This window comes from Fusarium mangiferae (assembly GCF_900044065.1).
Source record: "Fusarium mangiferae strain MRC7560 genome assembly, contig: FMAN_scaffold003, whole genome shotgun sequence".
Lineage (NCBI taxonomy): Eukaryota > Fungi > Ascomycota > Sordariomycetes > Hypocreales > Nectriaceae > Fusarium > Fusarium mangiferae.
This window is the reverse complement of record NW_024573923.1, coordinates 961,855-985,358: the sequence shown is the minus strand read 5'-3', so window position 1 is coordinate 985,358 and position 23,504 is coordinate 961,855. Positions and strand designations below refer to the sequence as shown.

The 23,504-nt window shown below is 49.3% G+C and overlaps 8 protein-coding genes across 8 annotated transcripts; 4 read left to right on the top strand and 4 right to left on the bottom strand.

Moving 5' to 3' along the window:
- Positions 1-1,218: 1,218 nt before the first annotated feature.
- Positions 1,219-2,095, top strand: FMAN_04775 (uncharacterized protein; the record flags this gene model as incomplete). Its single annotated transcript, XM_041828479.1, has 2 exons — positions 1,219-1,365; positions 1,418-2,095. 2 exons carry the CDS (start codon positions 1,219-1,221, stop codon positions 2,093-2,095), a joined length of 825 nt encoding a protein of 274 aa, XP_041679338.1.
- A 23-nt stretch (positions 2,096-2,118) lies between these two features.
- Positions 2,119-3,133, bottom strand: FMAN_16069 (uncharacterized protein; the record flags this gene model as incomplete). The annotated part of the gene is made up of 2 exons (XM_041828478.1): positions 2,119-2,510; positions 2,563-3,133. The coding sequence occupies 2 exons, from the start codon at positions 3,131-3,133 to the stop codon at positions 2,119-2,121; spliced, it is 963 nt and encodes a 320-aa protein (XP_041679337.1).
- A 1,045-nt stretch (positions 3,134-4,178) lies between these two features.
- FMAN_04776 (uncharacterized protein) lies at positions 4,179-6,221 on the bottom strand (the record flags this gene model as incomplete). Its single annotated transcript, XM_041828477.1, has 1 exon — positions 4,179-6,221. The coding sequence occupies one exon, from the start codon at positions 6,219-6,221 to the stop codon at positions 4,179-4,181; it is 2,043 nt and encodes a 680-aa protein (XP_041679336.1).
- Positions 6,222-8,984: 2,763 nt separating this feature from the next.
- FMAN_04777 (uncharacterized protein) lies at positions 8,985-12,340 on the bottom strand (the record flags this gene model as incomplete). The annotated part of the gene is made up of 3 exons (XM_041828476.1): positions 8,985-11,888; positions 11,951-12,214; positions 12,338-12,340. 3 exons carry the CDS (start codon positions 12,338-12,340, stop codon positions 8,985-8,987), a joined length of 3,171 nt encoding a protein of 1,056 aa, XP_041679335.1.
- A 3,361-nt stretch (positions 12,341-15,701) lies between these two features.
- FMAN_04778 (uncharacterized protein) lies at positions 15,702-16,309 on the top strand (the record flags this gene model as incomplete). The annotated part of the gene is made up of 2 exons (XM_041828474.1): positions 15,702-15,983; positions 16,277-16,309. 2 exons carry the CDS (start codon positions 15,702-15,704, stop codon positions 16,307-16,309), a joined length of 315 nt encoding a protein of 104 aa, XP_041679334.1.
- Positions 16,310-16,360: 51 nt separating this feature from the next.
- FMAN_04779 (putative G protein gamma subunit) lies at positions 16,361-16,696 on the top strand (the record flags this gene model as incomplete). Its single annotated transcript, XM_041828473.1, has 2 exons — positions 16,361-16,521; positions 16,576-16,696. 2 exons carry the CDS (start codon positions 16,361-16,363, stop codon positions 16,694-16,696), a joined length of 282 nt encoding a protein of 93 aa, XP_041679333.1.
- A 1,598-nt stretch (positions 16,697-18,294) lies between these two features.
- Positions 18,295-18,764, top strand: FMAN_04780 (uncharacterized protein; the record flags this gene model as incomplete). The annotated part of the gene is made up of 2 exons (XM_041828472.1): positions 18,295-18,384; positions 18,456-18,764. 2 exons carry the CDS (start codon positions 18,295-18,297, stop codon positions 18,762-18,764), a joined length of 399 nt encoding a protein of 132 aa, XP_041679332.1.
- Positions 18,765-19,812: 1,048 nt separating this feature from the next.
- FMAN_04781 (putative serine/threonine protein phosphatase PP1) lies at positions 19,813-21,025 on the bottom strand (the record flags this gene model as incomplete). Its single annotated transcript, XM_041828471.1, has 4 exons — positions 19,813-19,905; positions 19,960-20,259; positions 20,330-20,731; positions 20,846-21,025. The coding sequence occupies 4 exons, from the start codon at positions 21,023-21,025 to the stop codon at positions 19,813-19,815; spliced, it is 975 nt and encodes a 324-aa protein (XP_041679331.1).
- Positions 21,026-23,504: the final 2,479 nt, after the last annotated feature.

Below are 23,504 nucleotides of genomic sequence, written 5' to 3'. Positions count from 1 at the left end.
TGAGTGGTTGGTTTCGGATTGGAGATAGAATTGGGATTGGGAGTGGAGGCTCAGCTCAGGTGGGTTAGATTAAGCCAGGTTGAGTTTAGGTAAGTCCAGTAGAAGTTGAGTTCGGTATCCGTTGATTTAGAAGGGGAGATCGATAATGAATTGTAGGCACCTAGCCTGGGCTAAGTCTGGCCAGAAAGCCTGTTTATGGGGATAGTTACAGTGTAGCAATGGCAGTTTTGGGAGAAGGATGATAGACCACGGCGTCTTTAAGCGGGCCTTTAGTTTTACCCAAATTGAGATTGAAACGGGACGGGGAGGATGAGTGCGAAGTGGAAGAGAAGAGTGGAAGAATTGGATTTGGAAACTCCATGGCAAATGCCCGAGCAAGGCTCCCGGTCTCGAATATGAAACATGATTGGCTGAGCCCCATTTCGTACTGTCTTTTAGTCTTGTCCGGCCAGACATAAACACCCAGACCGCAATCTGGACTAGCACAGCCAAAAAGAAACGACTGGCTTTATTTAATTTGAACAGGACAGAAAAGAGATGCGCTTTTCTTTTGGACCGTGTGACTTGTATGTTGAGTCTGTGCGCAGTGTAATAAGAAGTAACTCAGGTATTGTTCTCTCACGTTGAGACAATGGTACGGTACCTACCTACGACAGTATCCGTACTTGTACCACCGTATGTACTTTTCATGCAATTAACCATCCACTATCCGTCAAGGCAATTAGGCAATGAAGCCAAGGTAGACACCTATTGTAGTCTACTAACCTTAGCTTATCCCCCCCCTGCGGCAAGGAACTCCAAGATGACACCTTGATCCAATACCATTGACTTACCAGTAAAGACTTATAATGTTAGCTTGCCGCATCAGTAGCGCATAATGTTCAATCCCTCTTCATGATTTTACTCGCTCGGAACTGACTGCTGCACTATAGCTCTGGACAAGCAATCATTCGCAGATATTCAAGGTTCCGTGTATGGAGACTTCACTGAAGCTAGGCTTGGTTTCATCAGTCCCTTTGCCCCATATTTAACAGTACCGGGATCCCCACTGTCTCTGCCTGGATACACACTCCAAGCAACTTCAACCACTAACAATTCCCTCCCTCGCTGATCTTGGCCCTAGCACAACATCAAACTCTTGACGTGTGGAATCACCGCTCATCAAAGTCAAAGAATCGCGCCTGACCTTTTATTTGCTGTAGTCACAAGAAGGCCGTGATGGATTCGTTAAGCTCTGCCTTACCAAGCACGGATAAAGACGATGTCTCATCGCTGGAAAACGCGAGGATTAACACTCTACCTCAGACGGCGTACTATATTCCTAACTTCATAACCGAGCAAGAAGAACAGAACATTCTGGACAAGGTGTGCATTCAGCAATACAAGCAATAACCGATCACGACTCAACCATCTCTAGATATCAAGCGCTCCCAAACCAAGGTGGAAACAGCTTACAAAACGGCGTCTTCAGACCTGGCCTTCAGATCTCGTCCACAACAAACTCCTTGAAGCTCCCCTCCCTCTCTGGCTTCAAGACCCAGTCATACCCCGTCTGCTCTCCATGCCATTCCAGGACTCCTCATCAGCGAACATATTCGAAAGAAGTCCTCACAAGAAGCCGAATCATGTCCTCATCAATGAGTATCCACCTGGTATAGGTATCATGCCACATAAGTTGAGTTTTCATCGAGTGACACCCTATTTTCTCTTTCGTACTTATATTATACAGGATGGTGCGGCGTACTGGCCAGTTGTAGCCACCGTCAGCCTTGGAGCTAGCTTATGCCTGAACCTGCATCGCAGCAAGGAGGACGGCGCTCTTGATCCCGAACCTGCTTGGAGAATCCTCCAAGAACCCCGTAGTTTACTCATTACAACTGGCGAGCTGTATACCGACTATCTCCATGGAATTGCTGATATCGAAGAGGACGTTGACTTGAGTGCCAAAACTGTTGCCAACTGGGATCTTCTCGGTTCTCCCGGTGTATACGCTAATGGCCGGAATATTCGTCAAACTCGCACAAGCCTGACTTATCGAGATGTTCTTCAGGTATCAAAAGTCGCGAACAAGCTCGGTATTTTCCTCAAACGATAAAAGATTCAGGTGTGACTAGAAAGCTAGTAGACAGGTGGGATCATGATCCATCGGTCGGCTACCTTGTCTGAGCCGAACTTGTTCTCATACCATGCTTTTGTGCCCTTTGCCGTAGCGCCCAGGTTCACGGCTACAAACGCCACAGCAGTCAGGATACTCTTGTTGAATAGCTCACCTGGAGGCGCAGCAATCCAAGCAATTGCAAGATACAGAATGCACTCGGCAGTATAGTGGGGGCAGATGAGGTATTTGAACCACCCTTCTGTTGGTAGTGTGTACTTCTTGAGGCTGGCCAGATGTCTGTGGCATTGATTTTGCTTGAAGTATGCAACAGAGTAGAACAGGACAGCCGATAGCAACCTCCGTGGGATATTAAGGGACTGGTTAGGAGAATCCCAACATGACAAAATTGCACCTATGACTTGTCAGTGTCTCTGGTGACCAATTGTGGCAGGTTTGTAGCGTACTGGAACCCTCGATCCAGACAGCGAGGCTTATAACAGCATAGAATGCAACACCAAGCGCCCAATGAATGAACCACATGGGTGACGAGCCTGGCTTGAATACAAACAAACTCTCATATAACCGCCTTGAACCCTGCAGCGCCATGAGCAGCCACGCGATATATACTTGCTCTAGGCTCATCGATGATCTGCCAGCCCTATCCTGCCAAGTAGCAATGCTCCTCAACACCGATCCCCTCGTTAAATATTGCCAAGCCCAGAAGCCTGACAGAGATACTGAGGTGATGTAGAAGTGCATAAACCACGAGTGAGGCACTTGTCCATATTCTGTAAGATCTTTCAAGAATGATCTCAATACCGCGAAGCCTTGCTTCTCGTCGTCTTCTTTCTTGCTCTTGGACTTTCCGTCTTTAGGTCTTCGAGGACCATAGTCCATCATAGCCCTACGAACATCTTGAGGGAGAATCTGTAGAGCTAAAATGAGAGCGGCAGAAAGTGTGAAGAAACTCTGGCACCATTGAGCTGGAGATAAAGTCGACACCAAATCTGCCACTTTATTTAGAATCTCCTCCATTACCTTTGGTTTTTTCAGGTCGCTGATTTTTTTGAGCTATAAGGTCAAGGTGAGGTTCTTCATAGCACGTTTGTTGGCTTTTGGTTACCCTTCTTTACCTTATCTGACGCGTGGTGTGTACAGTATCAATTTCTCTCGTACATACATTTTACACTGTGCATATGTCCCCCATGTTGAATATACGCGAGGTACTTACCTTAGGTAAGGTAATTCTCATGATTACTTAGTATGTAAATTACATTATATTATTAAACTGTGGGGTGAAGCCATATCTTGAAGTAATACGTCGATGGTTGACTTGAGGCCAATTTACCTATGTTACGCTGTGGCGTTTAACTAGGAGCTGGGGTTGAACATTCATACAGTTTTCGGAAAATTATGTGGACAAGTAATGAAAACATTGGCCAACCAAGAATTCCTTCTTGTTTGCAAGGCCATATAGAGTAACCTATTTGTTTCCAGTTGTGCAGTTTCTGTCAATTAATATGACATCAAAGATGAGCGGCCCTCAGATATTGTCATCGTCTACCCTAGAGAGACGAGATCCGAGCTTCGCAGGTTTGGGGGGATATCTATACCGTATTGGTAAAAACGGTATATTGAATAGACTTTTATATTTTAAATAATGCTATAAGCCGATAGAACAGAGTGCTATAAGTTACTTATGACATCGTATCTTGCAACCAAAGGACACTTACCCACTCTAGCAAGTTATTACATAAGTATTCTCTAAATTCGAGCATATAGCCTCTCAAAGCTTGTGACAATGGGGACGGAGAGCATAGACACATACTTTTGCTGAGAGTAATAATCAAACTCACAAAGCAAAGAGAAGATAAGGAGTTGGCGTATCAAAACAAAGCAGCTTCTGTTTAGCGAACGATAGTCTAATCAATAAAACGACAACCAAGCGAGTGTATGTGGAAACAGTAAACACCTGACCGAAAAGTACAACCCAGATCTCCCATCCCATGCTCGAACCCAAACACCGCCACCGCTTTTGACCACCAATCTCCGAAACTCCGGATCACTGAGCGAGCACCCCTTACATACCAGTGCCGAAGTTCTGGCAGCGGCTGCTGAAGTTGACATTGGCGTTCTCCCAGAGACAGTCAGCATACTGGATGGAGCACTTATTCTGAGCGCTCTGCCACTGGTCGTTACCGAATAGGTTGAAGAAGCGAGGCTCAATGCCAGACTTCTCGAGGGCGCGCTTGTGGAAGTGGGAGTGAGATCTCTTGTCGAAGTAGTTGCTGTTATCACTGCGAGTGTTAAGCTTCTTGCAGCTCTGGACATATGTACCGACACAAGCGTTGTACTGAGCCTTGCAGGCGTCGGCACAAGCGCTGGACTGCTGGTTGCGGCGATAAGAAGAGCAAGAATTGGAGTTGGTATTGGTGTAAAGCTTGAAGGGGTTCTGAGAAAAGTCGCTCTTCAAGTCGTTACAGGCAACAAGAGGCAGCTCAATACCACCGACAGGGTTGCCGGGACCGTAGCCCCAGATGTTAGAGCTGGGCTGCTGGCAAATGTTGGTGGGCTGAGGAGCGCAAGAGGTGACAGCAGCCGAAGAAGTGGTGGAAGTGCTGGTGACGGCGCAGGGATAGACGCTGGTAGTAGTCGAGGCACTGTTTCCGCCAGTGGGAGCGTTGTTCTTGATGCAGCCAAGCTTGTTGCAGCTACGACCACGGGAGCAGGAAGAAGCACAGTAGCCCTGGACACCATCACACCACTTAGAGAAGTCGAAGCAGTTCAGAGCGCCGGGCCAGCCAGCGTTCTGGAAGCAAGCAGCAATGTTCTTGGCGCAGTTGTTGTAGGCGGTCTGGCAACTGTTTTGATCCTGGAAGTCAGGGACAGACGGCGCACACCAGTTACCACACTTGTACTCGCAGGTGTTGGGCACGACAACGGTGGAAGTACACATAGCAGGACCAGTAGTGGTGCTGCAGGACGTAGTGGTTGTAGTGGAAGGCTTGTTGGTGGTAGACTGGCCATTACCGTTGGTGGACGAAGGGTTGGAGGGGCCCGGAGGTTTGTTGGTGGTGGAAGAAGGACCAGAGGGGCCAGAAGGGCCAGAAGGGCCAGAAGGACCAGAAGGACCAGAAGGTTGACCCGTGGTAGAAGACTGTCCGTTTCCAGTAGTGCTAGTCAAAGTGCTCAAGGTTGTGGAAGAGCTGGTGACACTCGATCCGGAGCTAACGACAGGAATAGTGGTTGAAGAGCTGGAAGTAGCAACATTTGAGGTAGTAGCGGAAGTGGTAGAGGTAGATGACCAGAGAGAAACGGAAGCCGAGGCAGAGGCAGAGTTGCTGGGCTTCCAGCCACATGGCTGAAGAGAAAGCAGATCCTCAGCAACATAGACACTCAAACGACTAGCTCCACCGCAGAGCAGGGTCTTGTCACCGTTGCAAGGAACGTTGCAGTCACCAACATCTGCCTTGACAGTGTCGTTAGCCAGGACGTTACCGCAGTAGCATTCACCACCATATTCAAGACCAGCGAAAGGGAAGCCCTGGTCAGCGCAGGCAGTCAAGCAACTGGTGGGGGTCATCTGAGAACCATCAATATCCATGGGCCATGTCAGGGCGCGGCCCTTTGAGGAGTTGTCAGTGTAGCAACCGTTGGGCTTATAACCGGCGATAGACTGGACAGTTCCTTGGAGTTGAGTAACAACTCCTCCAAGGTTGGTGAGCTTGAAAGTGGGATCCTGCCAGATGGAGAAGGCATTGTCACTACCGCAAGTTTCGGTGTTATCACCAGTGCAGGGATAGTTGCACTGGCTATCAGGAAGCTGAATGCCACCAACGGTGGAACCGCAGTAACAAACACCATAGTACTTGAGACCAGCATACCGGAAGCCGTTGCCCTTGCACTCGGCAACACACTTCTCGACAGTCATATTGTACTGGTTCTGACCGGAGCGGTAGATGAGTGCACCACCCATATGGCCCTCAACACCATCCATGTAACATCCAGATGAAACATAGGGCTGAAAAGGGTCAAGACAAGGTGGGTAGTCGATGTGGGTGGCCTGGGCCATGCCAGCCAAGGCGATAGTCGCACCAGCGACAATGGTTCTAAGAGAGAACATGATTTTGTTGTTGTTATCAAATGAGAGGATAGAAAGTTGCAAATAACTGTCGAGGTTGTTGTAAGTGAGATCGGGTATCCGGTGCCTCGGTGACGTTGCAAGCAGTCTTGATGTTTAAAGAGAGTGGTGCCCCAGGGCAAATAAAAGAAGGAATGTGATCCGAAGAAGAGAGTGTGAGAGTAAGCTGATTGCTTGAGAAGCTGCTGTTGGATGATGAGGAAAGCCTGGTTATGGAACGGGGGCTTCGAGGATATTTATCCTTTGTGACTGCTCCATGGCTACCAAGGCAAATCTCCTCGCCTCTCAATCAACTTAGCCAACTCAGCCATGTCAGACATAGACTCAGGAACCGGAAGCCCCGTGCCCATCCACAATGCCACAAATCTACTGAATAACCTCATGATGCAAAAGACGCCAGTGGCCGCCGATGAGCTCGTGGCACAACAAGAACAACCCTTCCCAAAGCAGGAGTCGTAGACAGACGCCACTAAGCGCCTAGCACACGCCAAACTTGAATGTAGTATCAATTGGCCTTCTAAGAGGACGAGACTATCCAAAACAGCTCAACTGGGTAAGCTCCTCTATTGCTATTTCGGGCGTAGATCGAGAAGTGGATGAGTTGAGTCCCTTATAGTGGATCGATCTTTTAAGACTAGTCGGCAGAGTAAGAGACGAAGGGGCGTGGGACGCCGATTTACGACAATCACTCGAGCGTAACAGACTTCCAGAGGTGAATCTTAATACACGTGGGGACGCCAAGGGCCCAGACGTGACCGATGGCGGTCGGCTCTCGGAATGGATTTGGAGGCGTTTAGGGGCCTGTAGCTCTCCCGCCTGTTCCTGCAGCTTCTGATGCAGGTACAATGAGGTCCTAGGTCCTAGTTAAAGAGTCAGTAACGAGGCGAGGCCGAGGTATGACACACTCATATCACCTGTGACCATGATGATGTTGATACAGATCCCGAATTGCCATAAACTCGTGACATGCCAACCTTGAGTGACAGAACATGTAGAGTCTAACAAGAAGAAAGCAGGAGCAAAAGCGACCTTCCAGAATCATCCAAGTGAAGGTATCTTGAGAAGATTCTAGTTGATCCCTGTGGGAGATCTCAATCCTCCAAACCAGATAAACTGGATCTACCACAAGATTGTATTCCAAATACCCCGAGAAAGCTTTGCCTTTCGATCGGATCCACGATGGAGGACAAACACCACAAATAGTGGTATCGTGGCTCTAGCCCAACATACCTGTGGCTATGTGGGTTCAGCACTTGCTGGTGTTGTGTTGGTCGATCATATTTGGACAACAGGCCTCTTCAACGCTACTAGCCTTTGCTATGTAAAGCCACAATTGGATTCTAATCCATTTTTAATTGCCGGAAGATCCATGCCATGAGAATCTAGATGGCTGAGCTCCGGTCTGGCCGTCCTCTCTGATCGCCGGATTTGGCCAAGATTGAAGGATATCGAACAATTCTAGTTTGGCAGCCTCAGGGAACGATCTTATTTAGTCATTCAGCCACGAGAGGGCTGAACATACCATCAATTTTCCAGTCACAGGAAAAGCAGAAGCAAAAAATCATTTGTGTCTGGTATCGTTCGGAAAAAGTTGTCCTCAATGGTAAAGTTGAAGTTGGTTGTTCCAGATGCTAGTTCGTTTGCACGTGATCATCACTGATACGACTACCTTAAACTACTAGCACCTTACTAACAGGTGTCATCAACCAACAACCTGGGTGACAAACGCAGAACCCAGGACATTAAGACTGCAAATAAGAGTGTATCTAAAGAGATTCGGTGATAGGTTAGGGTGATGATTGGCATCCAACGTTACCGAAGGTTCTTGAGTTCATTCGATCACACCCACAACTCGTGATGAACATTCGACTTTCTTCCATTGGCAAACAGTCTGACGCCTCATGAGAGCACCACTACCGTCTGCACCTCGTATAAACTTTTCTGATCACGTTCAAAACAAGCCTCCATCAGTGAAACTTCTGACCTGTTAGAGAGGACTGGTCTCGATTCTGGCACTGCAGTTTCAGAACCAACCGTTGGGATTTACTAAACGATCACGACGATCCAGGAACCAAACTCAGTTCGAGACTCAGTCATCCGATCGGGTAGAGCGGATTCAAGCTCACCGATCGATGACATTTCATGACTTTAAAAGCATACTCATGTCATGTTTCTGTTGCAAGTAAGTCCTTCCAGTCCTAATCGTCTAACCGAATCTTACCCTCTCAAGCAATAGATGCCCGCCTCTCAACTGACTCGTGAATAAAGCATGTGTTTTACATAGCGGACTTTGCAAGCCGACAAAAACCGGCATCAAATGACAGAATGCCATATGACGAAACAGTGACTCACTGGGCAGGATAGAAGGCCGTCTGCTACGCTAGTTAACTTTTCAAACTTGACAGCCACGTTGACTATCGATAAAATTCATCCAGCGCCCAGGCACGAGGAATGCAAACTAATAAACAGCAGGTCTAGAAAGGCTGTGACACCTGATTGCTTGTTCAAGTTGTAAGAAGTCATCATTCGTCTACCTCATGATCTATCCTGTCCCTTAGATAACCAATGAGCTTGACTGTTGAAAAAACGATTGTAACATGGTGCTCGTATGCGCTTAGTCTTGAATTGATTCATACTACTACTACTTTTCCTTCCATGCTACGGAGAACAAGAAACCAAATCCTGAACGCCTGAATCGCAAACTATGCATGCCCGACTGCGATCTCTCCCCACTGTCTGTACCACTTATTTGTTCCTCATGTGAGGAGGAACCCACTTGCCGGCTGTTCGTGAAGCAGGTAGGGATTCCGCAGGAGGAGCGGGAGACTGCTTTCGATCCTCCTCAGCACGGCCGGAGCCGCTTCGGTCCATAGGTGGCGCACCACCCCGAGGCGCGAAGCGAGGGGGAGGGGCGGAAGATCCAGCATCAGCTCCGCCACCAGCGGCTTGCTTTGCAGCCTCACGCTCTCGCCAGCTGGGCTTGCCACCAGTGAGATTAAGCTTGGGAGGACCACCAGCAGAAGGTCGGTCGTTGGAATCAGACCTCTCGGCAGGAGGTGCTCGAGAAGGAGGAGCATCACCAGCTTCACGGCTGGCCGCCTCACGTTCTCGCCATTTGCCGGCACCAAAGACCGGTGGTCTTCGGCCCTCGGACGAATCTGTGCGCTCTGGTCCACGAGAGAAGCTACCAGCCCCTTGGGCCTTCTCCGCCTTGCGACGAGCCAGTGCTTCTTCTTCGCGTCGCTGTTGAAGGGCAGCCTTCTCCAGCATCTCTTGACGTTCCTTCTCCCGCTGCTCTTTGAGCTTGGCAAGCTCTTCCTTACGAGCTTCATCCCGAATGCGCTGCTCCTCCTTCTCACGAGCAGCGCGCTCTTCAGCCTCACGTAGCTCACGCTCTTTCTCCTCGCGCTCACGCTTCTCACGAAGACGTCGGTCTCGGACCTCCTTCTTGCGCTGCGCGATCTGCTTCTCAAGCTCACGCTCAGCGTCGCGACGGCGCTTCTCGAACTCATCACGACGGCGTTCATGGAGGGAGTCACGGAACTCCTCGTACTGAGGCACCAGTCGACTGAGTCGGTGTTTGAGTTCAACACTCTCCTTGTGTTTCTGCTCAGCATCCTTGAGGGTTTGGGCCTTGACAGTCTCATAGATCTTGCGGTCCTGCTCAATTTGCTTGGCATAGTCCTCGTGTAGTTTCTTGGCTTCCTCCTTACGGAAAGCACGTTCAAGATGATCGAGGCGCTTGCCAGTGATGCGGAGACGCTCGTTGACATCATTCTTTTCACGCTCGAGCTGAGCCAGCTTCATTGCGCGTAGGCGGTTGCTGTCAAGGTTGTCGAGATCCTCCAGATCAATATCGATAGCCTTGTCGCCAATTTTGAGATCGGCGATCTGCTTCTTGAGTTCCTCCTTGCGAACTCGGTCGCGTTCAGCCTTGAGGCGCTTGGCCTCGCGCTCCTTTTGCTCATTGGCGAGACGAAGATCCTCAGCTTCTTGAAGGGCTTGCTCACGAAGTCTCTTCTGGCGGGCATTCTCCTTCTCCTTCTTGGCTTGGATCTCAGAAGCAACCTCCTTGCGCTTCTGGATAAGGTCCTTTCGTGAAAGAATGGCGAGATGCTCCTCCTCAGCGCCAGCCTTGGCGCGAGCGAGAGCAGCTTCACGAGCCTCGAGGCGCCCCTTGTTGAAGCCGGGGTCAACGTAATGGCAGGTGGTGAAGAGAGACTTGGCGAGGCGGGTAAGCTGGGAGCGGACAATCTCAGAGGGAGTGCTCTGAAGACGCTGGACGGTACCGGTCTCAGACTCTGCAGAACCAGCAGAGGACCCGCCGTGGCTAGCCTTGGAGGATGAGAAGACATCGTTATCGAAGCTCAGAACCCCTGTGGCATGGGCCATTCGGACAGAAAGATCACCCTTCTTGTTACCATTCATGATGAATTTCTCGATAGTTCCACGAGTGACCTGGTAGGGCTCCGGGAATTGAGCCAGGCTCTCGACGAAAGACAGGTCGACGGTTTCGTAGACTTGGGAAAGCTGCTGGAACAGACGGGTAAGGATGACCTGCTGCAGGGGAAGAATGTATTTCTCCATCTCAGAATCGGCGCCAATCTTGGTCAGGATAGGAGAGATCTTTTGGCAAATGGACAGAGGGTGGAAGTCGACCTCAAGGATCTCGTAAAGCTCCCGAATCTCAGGGCGAGCGCGCTGAAGAAGGGACTTTGAGAGAGCATCCCGGAACAGTCTGGCACGAGTAGGGGCTTGAGACATTCCAAGGAGGTGAGTCAAACGAGAGTTCTTGTTCTTTCTGGCCTCGTCGAAGTCAACCATGGCCCCTCGAGATCGGGATGTGCTGATGACAGGGATGGCAAGGGCGGATAGTACAACGAAAGAGGCGGCCTTCTGAAGCTCAGCATCGGAGGCAGGGGGATTGTCAGCCTTCTTGCCCTGGCCAGTGGCAACCAGGACAGAGGACTGGCGGAGAAGAGTGTAGTATCGCGACCAAGCCGCAGCGTGGAAGAGGTAGTTCTCGCCAACAAGGAAAATCCGCGTAAGCTTCTCGTAGTAGTTGGCCATCATGACATTCTTGGGAGGTCGCTTGCTGAGGCTAAGGAGAGTGTGAACATCCTCGACACTTCGGAAAGCCTCCTGCCAGAGCTCGAGCTCTACCGCGACATTGAGCTGCTGGAAACGTGTCTCAAGGTGTCGCTGGAGAGTGTCGGGGTCGCTCAGATTGATGGCGTGCATCTGAGAGGAGTACTTGGCAGCGGTCTGCACATGGTTTCGGAGGAGCTCGCAGAGGCGACGGAACTCGGTCTTGCGAGTGTACTTGAGACAAAAGTCAAATGCCTGGGTGGCGGTGCTCTGGTAGAGGATCTCGAGACGAGCATTGTTTCGGAGAATGTCGAGGACAGTTCGGTAGGCCTCCCAGAGGAACTTGAGCCAAGGAGTGACGATAGCCCGGTCGGTACGGTCTCGGGACTGCTCACCGGAGACGGTAGCAAGGAGTATGGACTCCGGGGTCTCGGTGGCCTCGAGATCGTCGATGTTGGAGGCACCGGCAGTAGCGTCAATGCTCTCCTGAACTTCGTCGGCCTTTTGCTGGGCAGCAGTAACCTTCTCAACCGCGAGCTCAATGAACTTCTTAAGGACCAGCTGTGATGTATATATTAATATCGGAAATCTCAACAGCATCGACTTTGTTATGATGTACGCACCTCGATGGTAGCAATATTTGTGTTCTGGGAAATATTCTTGTATTGGTAAAGGGCGTCCTTGGCAAGCTTGCCCTTCTTTTGTTCGACAGAAAGCTCGACGAGGAGGAGCATCACAGGCTCCAGCGACATAATTGGGACATTTCGGGAGCGCTTGTTGGTGATATGCTCATGGAGCAGAGTCAAGGCGGCGGGAGCCTGGCCGACTCCGATGAGTTCGTGAGCCCTTTTGAGAACATTCTCGGGCTTTTGGTGCGGCGGAGGAGGCTATCAAAAGACTTCAAGTTAACATCGAAGGCGGATTTAGTGTGGAGGAGGGGTAAAGTTCGAATAGAGATAGGGCTCAGGTTCACGACAACCGGGACAAAGAAAGGCAAGTATTCCACGTACCATGCTGGGCAACCTCCTCTGTATATGACTTGACTAAGAGAGGAGATTTATTTATGATGATCCGAGATCGATCAGCCAGTGGGGAGGTGTGCTGAGGTATTCGACCGGCACTCGTGATGGTGTTGCGACGACGTAGGTTGAATTTTTCGATTTTCGTGTGTGGCCGCTACGCTTAGGAGGGGCTATCTCGCAGCTTACATCAGCTGTTGTGATTGTGATGTGGCGGTACCTAAGTTCAGTGGCCGTGCACGATGTCAGCCACATACTTTCTTTCGTTGGTTGACTAGGAGTCAAGGCAGACCTTGAACTGGCCGAGGCAAGTTATAAATGACACTCATCGCTGGAGTCGAACAAGAGCGTGCAGTGTTATTTCTGGTTACCTTGTTTGAACAAGCCATGATAAGACGCGACTTCTTAGAGATCTGTTGAAATCTGAGGACAAGTAGTTGGAGGCTTAACCTTGTTATACAGTTAGCAGACTCGACTGGATGAAGGGTTTATTCGCAGCCCGTTGACATTGACAGTGATGAGAGATTGGTGTACTAGCTGATAATCTGCCAGTTCTGAGTTATCGAATTTGAGAAGGCCATCGCCTCAAAGTGATAAACTTTGGAGTATGATAGAGATATATGTGAGAGATTTTTCGAGACCCATCTTGCTGTCCGACTTAATTGATAGTAGCAGTCAGACAGCCAGTCATCCAGAGGATTACGAGAGAGTTAAAAGTCTTGTGTCCTTTGCAAACTGGAAATCCCACTGGGGCTTGACACCGGACATCCAAACATCTAAACATAGTAGCTGAAGTGATCTATGGGGATGACTGCCACCTAGAAGGTTAACCTTGAGGCTGCAAACACAGGTGACGAATGAGAACACGGTAGTTTTTTCCTCAATATAATAGCTGAAGTGATCAATTGTGTTCAAGCTTCTTGATAAGAAGGTTCGTTTCGGTTCGTGTTCGTGGTTTCATTTCACAAGCAAATCAAAAGAGAACAGTTACTCCAATTGAGATTATGTGCAAAATAGCAAAATATCCTCCAACGGCTTGCAGGGCCGGCATGAATGAACATCGTCCCTATAGAAGCTGAGATTCTTGTTTTCCCGACATAGATTACAAGACCCCGATCCGTATAAATCCTTGCGAATGGCGTCAGTCGGTCCCAGCTGGATGGCGTTGATCATTCGTTTCACGAGTTCTGACATCTCGGAAGTCATCAAACAGTACGGATGCACATAACGAACAGATGGGATGGCAATCTGGTCAGGGGTACTAAAAGCAGGTACCTGAGCCGGGGATCGTGTAGGAAAAAATGCCGACGCACCAGGCTCGAACCATGTCAATAGGAGAGTTGCACAACTTGCAATTATCAGCCCACAAGCGGAACTTGGTTGGTGCTGGACATGAGGAATAGAGAGCCAGGGGGGATCCAATTGGATGAGGACTCGTCGAGGCAATTACTCTCTGTACCAGAATTGTAGAAGCTAGAAGGCGAAGTGCACTCTTGATGCATAATTGTTTCACCCTCTGATGAGAATTCAAGGCTATCGTAAGCTCCAGCTTCAATGCAACAATTCACAACAATCCGAAACAGAAAACAACTTCGTACAGGGCTACGCAGCCCTTTTTGAGGCTGCAACCCAGAGAGAAAGCTAGGTATCGTGACTGCTGCGCCGTTACCCAAACCATTTGCAGAGTCTCATCTTAATGACTAGCAGCATTGGTGGATCTCGTTGGTTCCTCTTAGCAGAGTCCTGGCTTCATTACTCCGTAGTAGACCATACTATACTAAAAGAATCAATAATTTAACAGAAATTATGAATAAACAACTCAACGTGTGTCGCTATTGTTTGTATCTTGAAGGCAACATATCATTTCTGTTTAATGCACTTGCTCTTATTCTCCACTTCTTGGATGGCTGTAACTTGTATAAAGGACTCAAGAATCAACAGTTTCTCTCAGCCCAGGAAGAGGAACCCCTTTATGTATGCAGGCCACTACTGCAGCGTTCCGAGAGCGGGAAGCGACAGTAGCAGGAACAGAGACCCTGAGCGTCTCGAACTCCACGGAAACTTGAGAGGAGGGACGCGTTGAGGAAGGGGCTCACAAAATCTGTGAGCATTAAAACTACGTGGTGTCGCAAGCCTTTGTAGTGGTATTCGGTTCTACAGCTTGCGAGCAGCCGAGACGAGACGACGGGAGCTTTTGGGTGACCAAGAACGAGCGAGGTTGGGCAATGTTTCCGTACCTGGACCTGTGCATTCGAGCTTGGACTTGATCACCATGGTTTCCTCTCTGCCCCATTGTTGAGATGAAGGGCGTATTGCTTTCAACTCTCGCGTTCTGGTCGCAGATCTTCCCGCTTTTACCGATTGACCAAAGTTTGACAAAATCCGTCCTTGGTGGCTTTGGATGATCTCATGGAAGACCTGGTAGATAAGCCTAAGGTAGTTGGGTAGGTAAGTAACCATAGGTACTACGTAGTAGTGTGTTTTGACGCAAGAGGTTGGAAGTCAATGTCACTCAACCTCCCCTATCAACAAAAATCGAGGAGATTGACGAGGTTCCCTCACTCGCTCTGGCTTCTTGGCTTGGAGGGTTGTTGATTCAGGTTCCTCCCCTCATAATTTGAAAGGCAATATCAAGTGCCTGTAGCTTTGCAGCTAAGATGGCTTCGGGGCCAAATACGGTTCCGCAGGCCCCACCAAAGCCAACCACAAGCGTTCTATGGCTCAATTGAAAGTCCTTTTTGCCATGGATGCTTGTCTGCTGCAATAAGAGGAGCATACATAATTAACTCGTTAGCTATGAGCATACCACATTAGGCAGATCAAGGGCTGGGCTGAACTCGCTGTTTTCAACGGGTTGTTGGAAGGTAGGAACTCAAAGCCAATTTTGATACTGTAGAGATCAGCTGTTGGCATGTTCATTTCTGAATCAATTGGCTCCATCCAACGTCCTGAAGATAATGTCTCGTCTCCTTATCCCGTTGATCATCACATCAGCCCCTAGCAAGGTCTAAGGTCCGTCAACGGGGCCCCCAGCAGCTACCCCCTACCCCCCCAATTTCGATGTCAGGGCTCCCGCAGCACAGGAACAGAAGGAGGAGCCACAGCTTCTAGTGCACGAGCCACCAAGCAAATCCGCCTAAGGATGCCCCCAGACGCGCAAAGAGTTATCGAGCACTCAGTGGTTCATTTTCGCGGAAAAGTGGCTCCACTATGCGATCTAAACCCAGCCTGTCCTAATGCTGGTGCTGGTGTTTCCCGCAACTTGGACCTGCTGCTGGCTTTGGGTTAGGTAGGTCGTACCGTCGTACCTACCTAGCTCGAGGGTTTCCACTGCAGTGCAGTTTCCCCCCCTACCATGCCCCCAGGCCAGGTCCTTCCTATCACATTCTCGCTCCTCCTCTGCTCTCTGCCACCAACTTCACCAAACCTTACCTTCCTTTCCACTTGCACTTGCTCTTGCACTTCCACTTTCCCTGACCTCTCACGACGGACCCTTTTTTTCTTCTCCTTCACACACCCGTTCCAACCATCATCACTTCCGAATACACTCCCGACCGTCGATTCTCTCATTCTTGTCTGCGTACTGAACCGCTTCGCAAGCTCCGACTGTCATTTATTGACTCGAGTCCGACGCTCCGTAAGTCATATCCTTTTAGTGATTATATCCTCGTCGCCATCAACCAGGGGCAAGCAACAATTGCATATAGGCGCTACAACATGGAAATGGGCATCGGCAGAATGAATCAAGTGATGGACGATGTTCCCTTGGACTCATTTATTCCGATTGCGATGACATTTGCCCGAGACAAACTCGATTGACGCGATTGCCGACCTTTTCTGATCCGTCTTTGGCCCATCTTGCGATGCCTCGATTGCACTTCAAACTCAACGATGTCACTCCAACACCACGCTAACATTGAAGATTAACAGTTCTCAACCCATTCGCGCGCCTCATTGCCGTGACTCTCCCTCCAAAACCGCTCTCACCCGCCCACCTCGGCACCCCGTTCCAAGATGCCTCAGTACACTTCTCGCGATGTTGGCGACCCTTCGCAAATCAAGAAGAACAAGCAGTCGATGGCCGATCTCAAGCTCCGACGACTAACCGAGCTCAACAATCGTCTACGCGAGGATCTTGAGCGAGAGCGCATTCCCGTCAGCACAGCATCAAAGAGGTGAGTTGATCGTGTTGATTCCACCCAACGCGTCAGTAACTAATGTCGTAATAGCATCATTGCCTACTGCAATGGCACTCGGGACTACATGGTCCCCTCCGTCTGGGGTGCTGTTCCCAAGGGCGAGGACCCTTACGCGCCGCAACAATCTGGCGGCTGCTGTGTGGTCATGTAATGCCACCCGTGATAATAATTTTTCCTTATTACTGGTTACCAAAATCAACAATTACGCAATGTCGGCAATGATTCAGCGATTAGGGGGTGAACCGCAGTCGGTTTTGATATGTTTGTGACGCATTTAAGGGGAGTAAACCCAGGAGAAACTGGGTATAGGATACTCGGATGATGGAGGCGAATTAGGCCCTGGATACCGAAGCGCTTGCTAGCACTACCACGACGGCTACTTGGGAGGCTACCAGGACCGACTTGCGCTATTGACGAAGCGACGCGAAGCGCGAGAAAGAGGGAGAAAGCCCATACACAAGATCCAGCTGTACCAGATGGACCCAGATCAAGATACCCAAGATACCATACCATTTGAGCGGGTCACAAAAGCCAACAGCGCGAGCAAGGGAGCCATAGTTGATGAGATGAAGGCTGGACTGGACTACAGCGATTTAATATTTCTGTCTCCGCACGTTTGTCTGTCTTCCTGCTGGAAGAGATATGGATGTTGCTATGAGACCAACAATAAGGGGAGAGGTTGAAGCACCACTACGACGAGTCTGGGTCTGAGTCTGGGTCTTAGGAAACGGTTCATGGATCGGGCTCTTGCGCGAATGTAATAATTCCCCTTTTTATTATCATTTTTCTGTTATCATCTTGGTGTCATTTCCGTCCAATGTCGTGTACGTTCCCCAAGCAAATATACTTCTATATCTATGATTTGACGACTTGAATCCTTGGACCTGTTGATCTTGAGACTTTGAGATATGAGTCTCAATAGTGTTATACTCGGTTTTTGTAAGTCATGACTTTCACTTAACCATCTCTGTCCCAAGAATAAATCGCTATTTCACATAGTGCAGACTCTGACGTCTTCAGGACTCAACTTTACGCCCATCCGACCCGACCCAGGCAATTCTCACTTGTTACCTTTTTGTTAGGTAGTAGAGGTACTTGGGATTCTACAAGTGTTACATAACGTACCGACCGGGAGCAGATCTTAAATATCGTTATATTCCCACTTTGGCTACGCCATAACAAGTACTGCGACTTACGCTTCTAAGCTGTATCAGCGATCTATCACATCCTATGTCAAGGTCTCCAGGCAAAATCAACTCTCTTCCTCAGCATGTCACGCTCTACGTACTTCACAGTACATCATGGGAGTACCTAAGCAGAAATCACAAAGTGGATCCCTGGGTCGAATTAAGGCGTTCTCGACCGCGGGGCTTGCATATACAGATATGACTGGGCATTCACATTACCTAGCTGTAGCTGGAGGGGCGAAGAATATCCCCTCATACCTACAGTATAGTAGTCTATAATTACTACCAAGTACCAATCGATCTTAGGCATCTCAAGCCATTAGGACAAAATTCCTGTACTTTTACTGTCCCCATTGTTCCCTTCAAACCTCAAAGATAAGGTCACCTTAGTGGAAAGATTTCGTTGCCAAACTCACCTCAAGCTCTGAACCCTCAACGCCCCAGAGTTTAAAAACTCAAAAGTCCAGCCCGGCCAAGCCAAGAATAGACCACGACGTTCCCGGAAACGACTGCATAGCATAGCATAGCAAAACCAGCAACTGAGAGACGGCCAGAAAAAATCATGGCAAGCCAGGCGTCGACGCAAACGCCTCTTCCCCGCGTTTCTATCCAGTTCTGTACGCAGTGTAAATGGATGTTACGAGCTGCCTATGTAAGTTGACCGAATTCACAGCCTGCTAGCTACCTTATGTTAGCATGTGACGAGAAGCTCACACACCTCAGTATGCTCAAGAACTCCTCTCCACATTCTCAACAGGCCTCGGGGAGGTCGCTCTTCAGCCTTCTACAGGCGGGACTTTCATAGTGACCATCACGCATCAAGCCACTGGTGCAGACATTTCTTCTACAAAGACCCTCTGGGATCGACGTGAAGATGGGGGCTTTCCTGAGACGAAGGAGCTCAAGAGGAGGGTGAGAGATGTCATTGAACCTGGAAGAGATTTAGGCCATGTTGATAGGGATCGTGGGAAGAAGGAGGAGGCAGCGAAAGACAAGCCAGCTGAGACGGAGAAATGCGAAGATTGCCAGTAGTGTTTCTCAAGCATCTGCGGTCATGACCTGGCTGGCCTATGGCAGGTTTAACGAATGCTTTCACGTGCGGCATTCATATTGATACCGCCGCTTGCTGTCCAAGGAGAATCTTCCCTATGTAGGTATAAATAGCTATAGTTAAGCTTATACGCCTATGTGGTCGTTGTCTGAGGAGATGAGTATTCTTGTAATTTCATATCCTCACCTTTGATGTATCTCGAGTTCCGATTACTATTAACCACATTCACTACTCACGCAATAATACTACGACACGATCTTCGTCACAATTCGTACAGAAACTACTGTTCGCTCTAGCAACTTATTCCTCTCCTCTTACACTACCTTCGCTATCCCTTGCCAAAATTAAGCAACGCTTTACCCCCCCTGCCCACTCTCCCTAAACCCATCTAAAAGCACAAAACGTATACAGAGGTCGCTCTTGAGCAACGAATAAGACCACACAAAGCTCGTCCATGAAATGCAACATGACCGTAAAAGAAAACGCTCCCAACCAGACAGATTAGCAGTGGATGAATTATCTTATCCTTGTCATCACAAGAAATCAAGTGAGAGAATGCCAGCCTCTCGAACTGCTTATGTCCACGGGGCAGCCTACGTAGAGCAGACATAGCAATATCGTCTGTCCCGTGGATCATGTGTGCATGGAATCCGAGAACTGTATGTGCGCGTGTGCAACTCAAAAAAACAGTTTTGTCAATGTTTTATCTGTGTGTGGAGCTAAGAAACAGCCGTTTGTCGTTATCAAGTTCGCATATAGGCATTAGAGACGATTCGGGTTTCGCAAAAGTCAGCGTCGCGTCCGGCGCCTCTTAAGTTCCGTCACCCTCCCAGTGGACCAACATTCCCTGCCACCAACGGTGGCAAGGCTAGCTGCGAGACGGCGGAGATTGGGGGTGCACTTCGATCGAGACAAGTCCCGAGTCGAGTTGTTCTTTCTTCGTCGCGATTGTCTTTCACCTTATTCGAGGTGAGATGATCGTTTAACGTCGGCCGAACCTGTTGAAAGCACATTGTTGGTATAAATTCTTCAAATATTCTTGCAAGGGGAGTTGATTGGCGTGCTAGTGCTGCCAAGAGTGGTTGGAACATACTTTTGCTTCTTTTCAGCGGGTTTCAAGATCTAGTAAAAACATAATCAGCATGTTTGTACCATAGTGAGCATTGTCAATCTCACCTGAAAAGAACACAGCAAGCTCTCGTCGACACTCATCATCGCACCGGCGTTGTCAAATTCACCACAGTAGTTGGGCGCACTGAATAGCGTGACCAGCTGGCGCTTGGAGAAGAATTCATAGCCGTCCTCAACAACCTGATGAGCTCGGCAGATCAGGTCCATATCATGTTTCTGCAGGAAGCGCGAGACAACATCGGGACCGAATGTGAATGAGACACCACGGTCGTTTTCGCTCCAGCCAGTAATATCCTTATCTGGATCAGACCACAAGAGATCGCAAAGAAGACCGCAGTCAGGGATCTAGAGATCTGTCAGTATCTCTCATTCGGAGCAACCTGCGCCTCCATCTTGCGCAGTCTATGCTACTCACATCAGTAGGTCGCATGACACGGCGAATTTGCTCCATAGAGTTGAGGTCAGGGCTGAGGCCACCGTGCATGGTAAAAATCTTCTCGTCGATGATAGCGGCGATAGGAAGGCAGTTGAAGCAGTCGGTGAAGGTCTTCCAAAGTTTGATGTTGTAGCGACGCTTGCACTCGTCATAGAAGCCATAGATTCGGTTGATAGAGGCGCACTCGTGGTTACCTCGGAGGATGAAGAAGTTTTCGGGGTACTTGATCTTGTAGGCAAGGAGCAAGCAAATAGTCTCAAGAGACTGCTTACCTCGGTCGACGTAGTCACCGAGGAAGAGGTAGTTGGCCTCGGGAGGGAAGCCACCGTACTCGAAGAGTCGGAGGAGATCGTAGTACTGTCCGTGGATATCACCGCAGATCTATCAGGACACGGGCAAGTCAGCAAATGGGTTTTCTTGACTGCTTAAGACCCAGGGCAGAAGCGCCCGTATCAAGCACCAATTCTCAGACCGAAGCAGCGCGAATGATCATACCTTAATTGGAGCCTCGAGTTCGAGGAGGATGGGCTGAGAGATGAAGATCTCACGAGCCTTGGTACAGAGATAACGGATCTCGGCCTCAAGTAGCTGAACTTGCTTGCCAGGTCGGCTGCCTCGTACCTCGAGTAGCCTGTCGATTATGGAGTCGAGATCGACCTCGTGTTGGTCTGCCATTTTGAGAGAATTTGCTGGCGAGAGGGTGCCCGCAGTAGAGTTAAGGGAGGGTCGCGTGGGGGAGGAGGAAGGCGGCAGACAAGATCGCTAATCAGAACAACTGCGGGGGTAACTTTGTCGACCGAAATATGATACCAGATAAATACACTTCACAAAACCTGGCCGAGTCAGCCGGTGAAACCGGGAAGTAAGAAGATTCAGAGCAATAAAAAAAGAGAAAAGCCGAAGAAAAATGTGTCCAAACTCGCAAACGCCGCGACCGACAAGAGGGTGAAAATTTGACGATGAATGGATGGATAAATATGAGGTAAAAGACAAGTTTGGGTTAGGTTGCTTTGCTTTGCTTTGCGGGTGAGTTGCGTTGCGTTGCGATGGTGGAACAACGAAACGAGAGAAGTCTAGAAAAATTGGAGGGGAAGCAGCCGAACAAGCATGGAGAGAGGGCTGTGAGCGCGAAATGGGTACGGGAGGGGAACAAGAGGGGAGACAGACGGCGCGGCGCGAGCGAGCGAGCGAGCAATGAATTGAATGGGGCGCACACCAGTACCAACGCCAAAAGGGAACTTACCCGTGAAGGGATCACGTCTCTAATGGAGCGAGCGATTGGAGGATTTTGCGTTTCGGAAGATCGAAAGCGCAGAAGAGCAAGTTGATCAGCAATAGCAAATTGTGTCGTCGTTCGATATTGAATTGCAACAAAGAAGCAATCAGATCACGTTGGATATGGGGAGAAAACAGTCGTCGTCGTGGTTGCCGCAGTGGGCCACCGACTTTGGTTGTTGATAGCTGTACCAGAAAGAGACAGGTAGGTACAGGGCGTCAGAAAATGAGGGGCGAGCAAGATGCTAGAAGCCAGAAGGGGAGAGACAAAAAACACCGTCAGCGCGAGCGAGTTTTTGCTATCCTCGTCTTCTGGTTAAGCAAGAGTAAATATTGCGTCGACAAATATGTGACGCTTCGTCGCCTTTGTAGGGTATATAAGCAGAGTGCAGCAAAGGGCCTCTGTACCGTCGACTTTGATGATGATTTTCTTTGAGATATGAGAAACGATGTTCTCTTCGCCTTTTTTATTTATTGATGTTATCGTCGTCTGGTCTGTTGGGGCAGCCAAAGTGGGCGCGATCAGGGAATTTGGAGTTCAGGGACGGAACACGGTGGTTCGTCAGTCGTCGTCTGGGGCCAAAGGGAAATGGCGGATCAAGTAACAAGCAAAGCAGCTCTTCACAGAGACAAGCGGTTTGTAATATGTTCGCAGAGAGTGTTGGCGATGTGGCTAACACGTGAATAGAGTCTTCGTCTCGGTCGTCGTCGGGTTGAGTTGAAGGGTTGAAGTTTATCCTCTCTGACCTGAGGGAACGGAAGGGGGGGAAGTTTTCCAATTTTTCCTGGGCTTTCACACTCGCTCAGTCACTGAGAAGGTGGACTCGTCACAACCACCAAACAGAGCTGGCCCGACCGGGACGCTTGGGCTTTGGGCTGCCTACACTAAACGGTACCTGCCATGGTCTGGAAAAACGCTAGCACAGGGCCCGGATGTGGACCTGGAATGGATGGAGCTGGGACAAGTACGGGACTCGGGGAGCTGGCTCTCAGTGGCACTCCGGTGATGGGGCTGCTGAGGGTAGCTATATTTTTAGTGGGAGGCCGCTATAAATTGCATTGGATCTCACCTGTTCATGCCTCAGTGTGACCTGACCTACCTAGGTATAGATAGAGACAGAATCTTGGCTTTTCTCATTGATCCAGTGCCTGTCTACATAGCATCTGTGCTTACCCATGCAACAATAGAGACTGGAACGTAACTCATCTTGACATTTCGGAGCCCCATCTTCACTTGCTTCTTGTCGTCCTGGGTGACTTTGTTTCTTGTCTCGCTTGCTTGGCTCAAATCACCGTCTCATTTCCTTGTCGCTGTAAGTCTCATTTGCTTGCTGCCCGTTGGGTGCCCAGGTATGGATACCCTCACTCATATCGCGTCTTAAGAAGCCCTAACTACTAAACAAAAACCTTGATTTTTTCTGACAAGCCAGCTTCGCCAGGGGAAAATTGCTCCTCTCTTGTCGCTAGGAAGTAAAAAAGGGGGCGTCTCGACTCTAGAGGCTCCTGCATAGCTTTAGCGACGGGATTCGTCGGCGCTTAAGGCTAAGTACCAAGTAATAGAGCCCAAGTTAAGGAAACATCAGTTTCATCTGGCTCAGCCTCTCTCGGCTCTCTTATTAGCATCGGTTCCCAAGTCCCGGAGAAGAGAGTCTCTTTCCTTATTAGTTCATCACCCCAAAGTACATACGAATGAGGAAGACCTTGTCGCGTGTGTAGGTTGCCGATGTGAGAAGCTGATTCGTTCGACATGAAGCGCATCGAGGACAGGGGTTCCTTAATACCAGGATATGATACATATGTACAAAGATAGACAGGCCCGCAAAGTCGTATTGCGATCGAGTACGTAACATCCACTCGTTTCATTCCAGTTGACAACGGT